Genomic DNA, 13,911 nt, shown 5'->3' on the forward strand with positions numbered 1-13,911 from the left:
ATTGATATAAGGTGCATCAAAACTTTTATCATCACACTAGCTGGCTTGTGATGTTAGCTAAGACTTTGCATGTATTATGGTGCAAACCATGTTATGACAACTGTTACACCACTACTAGCTGGGTATTGACATAAGCTACATCAAAACTTTTAACCAATCAAAAAAATTTTTTATTGTATCGCAGGAGACAACACCTGAACCAGAGACTGTAAAATCAGAAAGCGTTGATGCCCCAGCTAACTGGAGACAGTCCCTGTCACAAAAACGTCGCAGTGTTGTCATCCCTAAAGGTGAGGCTAGGGTTCGGGTTAGGAGGGACTGTTGTAAATAGTTTGGCCATTATTATCTTAAAGTCATCACAGAAGATCCATCTCCTGCCTACACTTTATGACCATAGTTGAAGAACAACACATTTAATAACAGATTAAAAATCTTTTGAGATTTACATGTTTTACTTGTTTAAAAAACATGAATAATTGTCATTTATAAAAGAAACATCTTTTATATTGGGTAATAATACTGCATTTAAGTTTAAAAAGTTTACAATTTTTTTTAAGGAGCAGGCCTGTTTAGTTGTATATTTCTTGAAGTTCATTGTATTGGTTTCTGAAATTTATTTTAAAAAATAAGTAAAGAGATAGTCAAAGAAATCAGTTACCTATGTTCTAGTTGGATCACAGGCTAATTACTACTAATGAAGAAATCAGTTGCCTATGTTCTAGTTGGATCACAGGCTAATTACTAGTAATGATTGCTTTATAATCCTGACCACTGTCAGTTTATTCTTTATGGGAATGCACTTAATACAGGACAGCACTACAATGTACAAAATAATACTATATACTCAATAATAACAATATGCCTAAGTCAAGAAGCCTATGAACTTTACTTCATCTGCCCAATTGATCGCTAGGTTTAAAGAGGAATAAAACAAAAATAAAAGTTTAATACAAAAAGATAAAAGATACAAAATACAACAATACTCCAGCACACCACAACATGTCCTCTCTAGTGCGCGACCAACTGACACACACTAATACACACATGTCACTCGTTAACCATCTCCATGTGAACACCTATTGTCCTATTAGAAAATATACACAACACACAATCATGGGAGGCTAGATGTTAAGGCCAGAAGGACTTATTCATTAGTTGTTTTTTTTTACCAAATAATTCAACCTATGCATTTGAATGGTGCATACCATCAACCACATACATATTGACACTAATGTTTACTATCTTGGCTTGCAGCAGAAACAGAGAAACCAAAGCAAGATAACACACCAGAGTGGGCTAGAGCCTCTATCAACAGGAGACAGCGGTTACTAGGTTGGTGGGGGTTATTTTCTACCCAAATTTTATTTAATTTTTGGAATTTTTAATTATATCTTTTAATTGATTTTGATAGATATTTATTTTTTTTAAAATCGTTTATTTTTTATTATATCTTATAATTGATTTTGATACGTAATTCTTTCAAATCTTAATTATTGTCTGATTTTTGTTAATTTTTAAATTAATTAAATCTTTTGATATCTTAACATCTGTTTATTATTAAATGTATCTTTTGATTGGTTTATGATAGCTTGTTGCACAAGTAAATAAAATATGACATCACAGGCTCTAAACCTTTTGTGAAAAAAAAAATCTAATTCAAATTTAGTCGATTGCATTGCTATTTTAACCGTTTAAAAAACAATAGAACGCGATTATGATTCCAATTATATATGCCCTCCTTATTAGTAGTGGTTATTGACCGTTACCACCGTAAAATTTTTATTCCAACTTTTTATTTTTTTGTTAATCTCATATTGAGTTTAAAAGGTGAGTTTTGAAAAATTTACTTGAAATAGTAAAACATTGTGACTTACTTTGTTTTTAGTGGGATTATCTTCATTATTTATTAAACTTTCTAACTAGCATATTTATTTTAGTTTTATCCGTTTAGCAGACTGTGCAAAATGTCTCACAAACTAGGTACCTTATTAACCGTATCGATAACGCATTTTCATGTTCCTCAGTTTTATGGGAATTATGACACCAAATTTAATACATTTTTTTCTCAAAGAATTTTAAAAATTAAACTAGTAAATGAGTAGATTTAAAGATAATAAATTAACCTTTTGAAAATAGTAAAAATTGTATGAATTGAGCTAGTATAACGTGCTACTAATGTTTGAATTAGGCATTCTATAACTCAACACAAAATTGAAATTAAGTTATAAATAGAATGATTTAAAACTAAAAATAATGACACTAGCTTTGATTTGAGTAAGACTATTTGATTTTTAGTTTAATTTTTTAACTACAAAAATCAGCTTAGTCAAGCATTATAGTAGGGGCTTAAATCTAAAAATCGAGGAAAATGGTATCGCTAATGTTTTGTCACTATATCCGTTGGTATTGTGTTCAATGAAAATAAGAAAAAACATTCAGACTTTAGTGGGAGTCAGTACATTTTTATTGTTATTTTCAACAATGTTTTTACTTTCTTCTTCAGACGTTCACAAGCTGTAAAACCGACTTACAAAATAGACCCCATAGGCCTAAGTATTAGCGATATCGATACTACCTGTCCTCACTTTCATGTTCCGTTATATTTGCATTATATTATTAGGCCGTTAGATCTATTATAAAGTAAAATAAAGATGTATCTCAGCTGTCTTAAATATTATAAACCAAAGGTGGAAATTATTAATTGAACAGTGGTTGATTAAATTCACAAAGCAGACTATGCGGGATCCAAATCTTATTAATATAAGAAATATATTAGTTAAAAACACAACATTTTACTAGTGTGTTTATTCTATTGTAACAAGCTGAATGTGTACACTGATAGTCTTCATTTATTTCATATCCCATTAGTTTAACTTGCTAAAGAATAAAACATACCCTTGTAAAGAAAGGCCTATATTTATTTGCTTGGTACCCACTTACACTCAGATAACGATTGTATGAGGGGGGGGGGGGCCTTTCTTAGTTAAAGACCTTTGAGTCTGGTGTTAATTGAGTTGCTTTTGTTAAATTAGTGTGTTTGATCTTTTTGAATACTACATTTAAGAAGGAAGTTGAAAGTATGTAAAGTATGGTTGATAAGTTTGCTATGTAGTCTTGGGATACCTCTTGCTTTTCTAAACGTGGTACGGAATTGAATCTGCACTTCATCATCCACAAATAAAGTCATGCTTTTTTACACATAACCCCTTCTCACATTCATAGCTTATCCTTATTGTTGCCAGACATTTTTCCAGACCCTGTATCCCCAAGCTTTTGTTAAATGTTATCACAACTGGACAGTGTGGTCTAGTATGTAGTACGCCCGCTAACTAAACTGATAGTTCGGTTCGGTACCTGGCCCAGTGACGTAGGTCATCCCACGACCAAACTGTCCCTCACCTTCAAATCAAAGGTGGAAAGATGTCGTATTTATAACTGCAGGCAATAGTGGTGCAGAAACCCACATGTCTTGCGTCTGTCTTTGTAGCTGCGTGAAATGCTCGATTCTTGATAACGTTGCTGTTTGTTTCGCGCCAGCTATGTTCAGTTATCCAACAACACCAAAAAATTATCCCTTAACTGAAATGCTTCCAATAAGTCAAAAACACTCATATATGTTGCACTGTACTGATCTGTCTCTATGATACTGTTTACCTAGGAATTAGGAATGTTTATTTTTTTCACTCAGCCAGTTTCTTTTATTTTTACTATTACTATGAAATTTGAGCTAAATGATTTAATCAAGCCAGTGGTCTATTTTTATTTAAATAATTTTCAATAGACCACTTTGAAATTAAATAACTTATTAATATCTTGGTAGAGATATTCCATGCAGTTGTAAATGCATTGAAACGCAGTTATTTCCCATTCAACTTTTTTTCTATACTTTTTTACTCTAAAACCGTCATATCTAGATAACCTTTTATCCTATAAACATAAGTTTGGTATCATTTTGCAGCATTAACCCCCTTAATACAACCTTGACGTTATTTTGTCATTTTAATAGCTTAAAAAATTTCATGCAACTAGCTAATTTATATCTTTATTTTTAAATTTATCTTTTAATTGATTTTTTTCTGTTTATTATTACATAAATCTTTTAATTGATTTATGATATCTTAATTTTTAAACGTATCTTTAAATTGGCTTTTTTAAATTGTTTATTTTTAAACATATTTTTTAAATGGTTTCTATATGTTTATTTTAAAATATATTTTAAAATTCATTTTTTAAATATTAAAAAAAAAATATATCTCATTTATTCCTTTTGCTAGATGCTGGGATCATCAATGCTGAAGCTAAATAAGGGAAGTAACTAGAATAAATATCATGCTACTGACGCTAACTTGCAGTGAAGGATCCAGCCTTATACATTGTTATAATAACTTATCTTTAGATTTGCTAACTTATTTTTACTAAGGTAAAACCGATTAAGAATGTCTTTTATTCAACAAACAGTAACAGGTTGCTAAGATAAGAAGTGATTGACTAGTGATTGAGATCAGAAAGAGTGAAATCGCTGCTGTTGCGATGTTGTATTCATTTTAATTTATGTAAATCTACAAGTTTACCAAGGTTTATCTAGGAGGATTTTAGAACAGGGTTGTGTGTGTAGACAGTGTCATTAATTTGAGGCAACATTTTCATATAGTTATGTTGAAAACTGGGACCAATGTGGTTGATTAAATCTTTGTTATCTTTCTGCAAATAGGTACCCCAAATGTTTATTTAATGTTTTGGTGTCATGTTGAAAAATGTTAATCCAAACATATAAAATTTATTTTCAACAAAACCAGACCAAATTTGAGACCAAAAATGTTTCCTTTTTTTTTTCTACTTCATGCAAGAATTAACAGAAAATGTCTAGATCGAACACAGATTTCAGTATCTCTAAAAGAATTATTTTGGTGCCAATTAGGATAGGAGTACAGTTTCATCCCACAGAAATATTTTTATTTAAAGAATACTAGACGTTACTGTAAATTCCTGTTACATTGTAAAATAGTGTCTGAAAGCTAATCAATATGAAGTTTAAATAAACCATTAGTAAACCTATACAATTCAGTCCTCCATTCATTGAACTATTGTTGTTAAATGCTAAACGTAAGGGTTGTCATTTAGCCATACTTACATGACATGTTAAGGCTTTTATCTTACTTATATGTAGTCCAAGGTGTCATATTTATATGAACATACTGGCAATATTAGGACTGATGTTATATTAATTCTAGCGTAAAAACTGATGTCACATTTAGTCATATTGCATAGGCTCGTTTCAAATTTACATAACATCCTTGTCCTTTTTTACATTCAGATTAGTCTTTTGTAGTGAGTGATCTTGAAAAGCTGGATAAAATGTTTTGTCACAGGTGAAACTATTTTTAAAATTTAATTCCATTAGGGTTTATAATTTAATTGCTTGTGACAAAACTGTAATAATGTAGAAGTAGTTGTAAACTATATATTTTAAATACTTAATCAGTTCTTCCCATCCCCCTTTAAAAGTATCCTTAACCAATTAAGTAATGACCTGATGTGGAAAAAACTGATTTACATACATGTGTAAAGGTTGTTGTCAAGTTTACAATATGTTTACGACAAACGTCATAGTGTGGGAACTTATTTTGTGTATTTCTCTGTACTGTGTTTTTGAACTTGATTCCATCGGTATTACAAATTCCAAAGTTAAACCTTTGCTCACTCAGATTTCAGGTATTATGTAATGTTTGATGTTGATTTTATGTGAGACAATATTAGAAAAAAAAAAAGTTTTTATATGAAACTAGTGTGTGTTATTGCAATTTTTCTAAAACAGTTTTTTGAAACTTTTGCCCATACAATGTTATATTATTTTATTTTTTATTTTGTTTGATACTTTGATAAAAATAGGATTGATTGGAATATCATATCATTTTTGCTGCTTATTTTACATGAAACATATCTTTTTAAAAAAAATTTGGAAGATACATTTCATTAAAAGTTTACAGGGTGTAGCCTACTTATTCAGTTAGCTCCCATTTATTTACTGTTGTAACAGTTAATTCCCTTTTTAGGCATGTTATCTAACTTAAAAATATTTTTTTTTTTAACTATCAAAGATTTCCTTAGGATTATTTTTCTGCTTTAGACTGTAGCTTAGCAAATATGGCCACCATACTTACCACAAATGGTCTTTAAAATAAGGTGGTCACAATACTTCTTACAAATGACCTTTGAGGTTAGATGACCACTCTGCTTACCACATATGACCAATTGACTACCTTTACAAAATTGGCCATAAAACACAGCTTTATTTTTACAATTGAAGTGTGTTAAAACTAATATCCCTTTTTTCAAGCTTTCCAAAAAACTTATCGTATGTCATTCCTTAAAAGATTGAAGCTTGCTCAAAATTTTCTGGGAAATGTTTTTTGTAATTTCACTAAAGTGTTGGAACATTCTCCGTCCTTTTGACAGGTCTTGTGCTAAATAATGACCCCCACATTTGATGTAATGACCCCACATTTGATGTAATGAACCCTGGCATTTGATGTAATGACTTAGGCCTATGACGTTATGACCCCTTGCCTATAATTTTATAATGTAAAGATCCCTGGCATATCCTGTAATGTTTTGACCCCTGGCAATTGTTTTAATTGAATCAATGACCCCTGTTGCAGCTGACCCCTGTCCAATTCTATGGTTGTTCGATTTTTCCCATTCCCAATGTAATAATTTGTTACAACTTCAAGACACATAGTCTTAACTTGGTATTGATTTTACAATATTAAACTGATAAAATGTTTTAACTTTTTTTAGGGCAGGTTTCATTCCTCTATGTGTTAGTATTAGAAATGGTTCTGAGTGTGTTCATTTTTTCTTGTGTTACATATATTTGATTTCTGGGAGCTATTTACACTATTCCACTTGTATTACTCAAGTCTACTTGCATTGTATGTGTCCAGTCTCCAACATTGTGTTTGTAGCACACATTAACCAAATAGAAATACAGTTAGGAATAAAAATAATAAACATCTGTTAACCCGGTGCACAATGATGAAAATATGTGTTAGTTGTTGGTTGTTAGTCAGTTAACTAGGTAAGATTTTTCCAACTTGAGTACACTTTCACTAAAATTAGTCTAATTTTAAAATTTAAATTCTTAAACATGTTATATTACAAACGAAAACAATTTTGAAATATTACTTATTTTATTACCAGTAAAATTACAAAAACTCTTGTGTAAATATTTTAATTGACAAGTAGATTTTTGTGTTTTTTTTAACACGCTTTAAAACTATTTTGGCCAGCCTATAGACATTTTTTTTAGAATTTTTAACTATCATTATCATAAAATTAAACTCTCTGTGTTTTGAAGAACTTAAAATTACAATAAAAATACTGCTTATCTAGATAGACTATGTACCTTTAATAAACCAACTAAAGTAAAAAAAGCTCTCTACTTTATTGGTAAAAATCCCTCTCCCCCCTTGCTCACTTCAGTATGTATTGCTATTGTTAATAGATTTTATGTATATACTTTCTAGCTATTTATTTCATTGGTTGTTTCCCTTTGTGTCTGTGTGTGTAACAAATCTTTTGTTAAGAAATCCACATAACTATGATAAGACACTGATTTAACCTCTTTTGGCTATCTTTTTGGTGTATGGTTGTTATTCATGTGCAATTCATTAGAAAAAGGTAAAAAATATTTAATCTTTAACTGTTTTTTAACTTTCTTCTCTAAGATTTTTCTTGGTTGTTAAAAATTTTATAAGCTGTGCTAATTATATCTGGTAGTGAAGTTTAAAAGAGCCACCCAATTATCACAAAACTACAATACATTGAGAACCCAAACTATTTTTATGCCAGATTTTTTTTAACCACAGCAAACTGACCAAGTTTTAACATCTTGTGACCAATGTTTTTTTAAACAGTTATTTTAAAAATGTTTATTTTTATGTGGTTGTATTCATACATGTATAAATAGAACTAGTGGTGACTGTCGTTTTCGCCCCTTCTTCATAAATTCACAACTCATTAGAGATGTTTATTTTTATACTGTTGCATGGATTTTTTAAAACTTCTTGTTGCTGGAAAACACCTGTTCAAATGTATTTATAAAAAGCATAATTCATCATTATGCCTTAATTATTTTTGTATGTTTTGAATAGAATGGCAGATTAGTATTATTACACTGATTTGGGGGAGGGGGGGTTCCCAAAATAAGTGAAGGCTAAATTTCTGCTTTTTTTGTAACTATCAATATTCAACTTGTAGCTGTGAATGTTTTATTTCAATAGTAAATTGAGAATGTTTCCTATGACATTTTGTTAATTTGAAGTTTGTTTTTAAAATATGAGTGTTGTTGGTTTTTTTTTAAAGTATACAAACAGAATTTGTACCCTTGCTCATGTTATTTATTTCATTAATAGTTGAGCACATGTCTATAACTGAATGTGTGTTATGCTTGCCAAAAATTATGATAAGCACAGAAGTATTGTTTTTTTTTTTATTTTTAAGCTAACAATAATCATAGGAAATGTCAGGTACATTTGCTAAATTTTGTAGTTTTTAGTTGAGCATTTTTAGTTAAAACATTTTACTTCAAGAGATGGGAGGGGGGGGGGGGAGGGTTAAAGATGCTGGTTAAAGTATAGATTTTCTATTTAAACTATACATTTTTAAAAATATTTCATGATTGGGGGGGGGGGGGGATGTATGTTTAAGATTAAAATTATAAAATTAAATTTTTACTGATTTTGCTATACCGTGAATTAGTGGATTAAAGAATCTAGAGTTTTATTGTTACATTGAAAGGCTTGCATGTATGTGTTATAAATACCTGTGTGTTGCTTGTATACTGAATGTGGGTTGGCCTGACTAGACGATGTATTATAATTATTGTGAGTGCAAATTTTTTTTTACTAAGGCTATAATATAACTTAATTGTCATTCATCTGATGTAAGATTTTTTTTTTTTCATCATAATTTACGTTTTCAGATTTTACCTTTTTAAATGCTGCATGCATGTTTATGTAAAATGTAAATTAATATTGAGTTTCAATCCATTAATCTCCATGCCATTAATTCCATTTATTTTAAAATAATCATTCAGAGCTGCTGAATTTTATTTAATGTTTTTGTTAACATTATGGTGGGTTAGAGATTAACATTGTAGCCATGGTTATATTTAGCCTGATTTTACACAATTAACATATGAAAAACAAAGCAAGGTGTACAATATTTTAAATGCCGTCTGCTGCATTTTTTTTTTTTTTTTTAAAACTGCATTTGTTCTTTCATTTCATTATGTAATGGAGTACAAAAATAGCAATATCTCTAATTGTCAAACACGTAGATTTAGTTGTAGCATTATCTCTAGTATAGTGTTTTGTGGTTATTCTACAAACATAGACTGAAATATACATTAATGGTTTTTCTTTAAAATTTAAACCCAAATGTAGAATCTGTTTTATAGAATATTGCTTGTTTTTTTTTTAGAAAATAAAAAAAAAAAAGTAGTATATTAATGTTATAATTAAAGTTAGTTTTACTGACCTAAAAACAGTTTTTTACTCAGCTGTTTTTCTGTTATAAATATATACCAATATATACCATACATTTCTGATATAATTCCTAACCATTTCCATAAGTGGAAACAATTCTTGATGCCACTGTAAAGAATATCGAAAAGCCACATTTAATTTTTGTGTTGCAGCTAAGCAGTGAAATGGGCCTTGTTACATTTTTACTTTTATTTTAAAATGTATTTAATTTACTCTGAAATATACCAATGTGTATTTTTTGGACATTAAATTTTACTAAAATATTTTGCAAAGTTTCTTTTTTACATTTTAAGAATTAAAGTGAATTCTTTTTATATAGATCTATGTGATAATTTATGGAGCAGATAGTTTTTTTAGCCAAATAATGGCATTCAATTGTAATCTTCTCTGATTTAAAGACCAAATATGGTATGGCAGTTTTTTTAAATTGGAATAAAAATACATATCAATGTATCCTTTCCAAAAATACCACCAGACCACACATTTATCTCCCTTATAATAATACACAACAGATTTACTCCTACTAGCAATACATGCTTAACATATTTTAAAACAAAAACTAGCTCCATAGTTATAGCATATTTTATTTTTAAAAAAATATGTAAAGCAGTTTTTTTTTTTTTAAAACACTCAATTTGGGACACTGGCCATCTTGTCTAAATACCAAAATGGTCAATAGACTAGTACATTTGCAACAACTTTTAGAGACTTCTCATTGTCAGGTTTATTAAAATAACAATTACATCGAAATTAGGAAGATATAAATACATATTTACATATGTAATCTCATAAGCAGAATAATACAAAAAAAAAGCATGAAATATTGTGATGAATCTTAGTGATCAAGTTAGTGAATTTACTACTTCCATGATTTAGAAGTGTTTTTTCAGATATTTGCTCCATCACTTTAAACCGAGTAGTGATAGTTTCCTGTCATAACATAATCAAGCTAGAATGTTCACACATGAAGTAAAAGCATTTATTTTAATACTTGCACTTGTCATTTCAACAACAAAAAAAAAATCACAACTTTTTACATTGCTTGACCTTAACAAAACTTGTTATCAGACTTAAAAATTAAGTGGAAGAATGCTCTGGCAATGAGAAATTATTAAAGCATTTATCATACACAACAGTATAAAATCACCAAGTAACATTCATTTACAACAAAAAAACTTCATATATATTTTTCAGATATAGGCCTAGCTATTCTATTGATTTTTTATAATTAAAAGTACATGACTTAAAGGGTGCAAACTGTAGCCTATATTTTATTTGATGCAAAATTTTAAAAATCTAGCAACAACTTAAACACTTATCCCTTCAACTCATCAAATCATAGTTCACATTCCTAGAAATATAAAGACACTGTGAAGTCCGGGGCATTAAGTAGTGAAAAAATCATGCAAGTGAGTCACTGAAATCGTGGAGAAAAAATATCACAGTTTATCACAATGGCTGGAAATAGATGCCCATTATTTATGCTAAAAATAGCCCTGTATTAACCTATCATTTCAATCAGAAAAATGTAAATTTTATCCTACTGAATCAATCCTAAAAATAGCCTGGTATTGACTTAGCGTTGCAGTAGTAGAACAAATATAATTACAAGAAGAAACATCTGTTGTCAAAAAATTTCAGCATTGTTAATCTTGAAAATTAATAGGTACATGGTCACAGAAACATACAGAGTAGTATAAAAAAAGTCTACAAGCACTTGTTTATCTAGAAAAGGAATGATTTCCAATGTTAAACCTTTTCATTAATTTGGTTGATTGTTAAAGTTAGCTACAGTAAAATGTAAATGGTACATTTTCAGTTTGAAAAATTAGCTTAAATATTGAATTATTTCCATATTTTTAAAAACCTTAATGAAATAATAAGTATCTTTTTCTAAAATAAATAAAAAAATGAATTGATGATCAATTCAAATGCATAGCTATAAAAAAAAATAGTAACCCTGCTCAAAACCTACTTGATCTTAAAAAATTATGACTACACATTCTTTTGCACTTTAATTAGTATTCTTTCAGACTTATTTAGAAATACATGAAACAAATTTTCCACTGCAGGCTTTGATCCAAATTTTGAAATATTTGACAATACAAATCCTTTTATTTAAACTTTGGTTGAAGACTTTGTAAAGCTTTCTGAGGGATAAAGAGCAGATCTAGATCTAGCACCAACTTCAAAAGTGATGTTGCTTTCTGGACGCGTTATGAAGGAGACGTTGAAATCTATATTATTGTTCACTAGAACCTGCTTCAATTCATTATTCTCCTCTTCTAGATTTGCGGTATACTCTTTAAACTTCAACAGCTCTGCCTCGCACATTTCCAGCATCTTGTGCTGGAGTTCAAGCTTCTTCTCCATCTGCAGTTGCAACGCATGTATAATACCTGAAAATAGTGAGCACAGTTTCACTAGGCATCTTGAGTTTGAGGTACTTGTTTGGAATACTTTAATGGTAAATGTTAATTACAAAAAAGACACTTAGCACGTTGAAGTAAAGTAAAGTTTCCCTTTCAAACCTGACGGTCTATGGGGCAAGTGAAGTAGAGTTCACTTGTTTCTGTGACCTCGGCATATGAAGAGATAGTGTGATCAGCACTATGCCCAGCCACCTTTACTTTCCCTAACGTGAGTTGGGTACCCATCAGAGTTGGGTGGACTCAGGGACGGTTACCTAACTTGAACCCGGATTCGAACTCGAGACTTATGAGTTAGCAGTCCAGCTCTCTACCGCTAGACCACTCCGTCCCGTTAGCACGTTGAAACACATCATAAATTATTTTAAAATTAATTCCTGTTTAGCATACATGTTTTTAACAAAAAGACATTTGTTCTTCATAATGTTGGACAGGATTTCCTCCAACACAATTAAGTATTATGTGTCATATTATGTGCCGTATGACCCATTGACTCAGATTTCAGCCTGCTCTTCTTTCTGGATGCTTCCATCAAAGAACAAGGCAGGAGTTTTTTGATTTTGGAGTTGTCTCTCCTGGATTAGTTGTCGTAACCAGCTAATGGGCCTTATTGACCTGGGGTTTGAACTTGGGACTTATGGAGGAAACAATTACACCTTGTGCTACCAGAGCATGCCATTTGGTTATTGATTAGACTCAGAGCTACATATGTGAAAACATTTCATTTTAAAATGTAGCCTGACAAGGTACCATGGGGTGGATTTGTGACATACTGACTGAATCCTGGGAACCAATCTTGTGATGGTCAGCCTGAACAAACCAACCAGAAATTAGATGATCAGTCAGGGTCCACTAGGAGTCCTATGTAATACTAAATTTTAACAGCCGAGAGTTAATGGAGAATATGATATCTATCATGTCCAGTGTTGCTTTCAGACTTTTTTCTCACAGAGGGGGAGGGGTGGTAGACTTTCTTCTGAGGGGGGGAGGGGTGTTTGTGATGCCTGGAAGAAACTCTGATCGTGTCAGTTGCGGGTTTGGAACCCATGTGGTCATATTTTATGTTTTTTCTTTTTTTTCTTATCAACGTTCTCTCAATCCCTCTAGCTCAGGGGTCTCCAAACTTTTCAGTCCGAGGGCCGCATTAACTATCAAATTTCAGTTTGGGGGCCAGTTTCTCACAGGCATGTCTTTGATTTTTCTGGGCAAAGTTCCTCAGCCATAACCAAGAAACGATTTTTCCTTGGACAAAAAGATCTCCGCGGGCCGGATGAGAGGACTTCGAGGGTCGCATCCAGCCCGCGGGCAGTAGTTTGGAGACCCTTGCTCTAGCTGATACCCTGTGGGAAAACCAGAGTTACGTTATCCTAATTTGCATGGGGAATAAAGATACACTACCACAACAATCCATAGTATTTAAAAATATTACCATTAATTATACGAGCCACTCTCCATAATCTAAGAGATATCAGCAGGCCACTGCCAATAGATGCACCATGGCTGTTCACCAATGCTAAGTCCATGGTTATTGAGATCAAAACGATGGCAGAGTCTAGCACTTCCATTTTGTTTTTAAAGAATCCCCACCCCATCACATACAGGCGCAGAATAATTTCAACTGTAAAAACGCACAGGATAAATAAACCGCTGGTGTGCAGAATCTGGAGATTTTATATTTAAATTTATTAACATACTCTTTATTTTAACTGTCTTATGATATTTTTTAAATAAAAATACTGTGTTTCCTTCTTTCTTCTGCATTCTCAATTTTTAGTGTTGGAAGAGATTGCTTGAAGAAATTCCCTCCAACACAATTAAGTATATGTGTCAACTTGTTATGCGTCATATTGGCTGTTGACTCCGATTTCAGCCTGCTTTTCTTTTTGGATTTGCTTCCATAGTTTTTGTCCAACCAAGAACAAACTACAAGGTAG

General features: G+C 31.1%; 1 protein-coding gene and 1 long non-coding RNA gene across 2 annotated transcripts in view; one reads left to right on the plus strand and one right to left on the minus strand.

Moving 5' to 3' along the window:
- Positions 1-182: 182 nt before the first annotated feature.
- On the plus strand, positions 183-8,586 carry LOC131931035 (uncharacterized). The gene is made up of 3 exons (XR_009384217.1): positions 183-290; positions 1,255-1,332; positions 4,275-8,586. It is a non-coding gene; the product is annotated as an uncharacterized LOC131931035 (long non-coding RNA).
- Positions 8,587-10,571: 1,985 nt separating this feature from the next.
- Positions 10,572-13,911, minus strand: part of LOC131931034 (voltage-gated hydrogen channel 1-like) — a 4,597-nt gene continuing 1,257 nt past the window's right edge. Inside the window, exons 3-4 of the mRNA XM_059287718.1 lie at positions 13,407-13,638; positions 10,572-11,947 (exon numbers count right to left, since the gene is read on the minus strand). Of these exons, the coding sequence (XP_059143701.1) occupies positions 11,667-11,947; positions 13,407-13,638 (513 nt within the window). The 3' untranslated portion in view covers positions 10,572-11,666. The remainder of the gene's footprint in view (positions 11,948-13,406; positions 13,639-13,911) is intronic.

This window comes from Physella acuta, unplaced genomic scaffold (assembly GCF_028476545.2).
Source record: "Physella acuta isolate Inbredline_101_S28 unplaced genomic scaffold, ASM2847654v3 ptg001880l, whole genome shotgun sequence".
Lineage (NCBI taxonomy): Eukaryota > Metazoa > Mollusca > Gastropoda > Physidae > Physella > Physella acuta.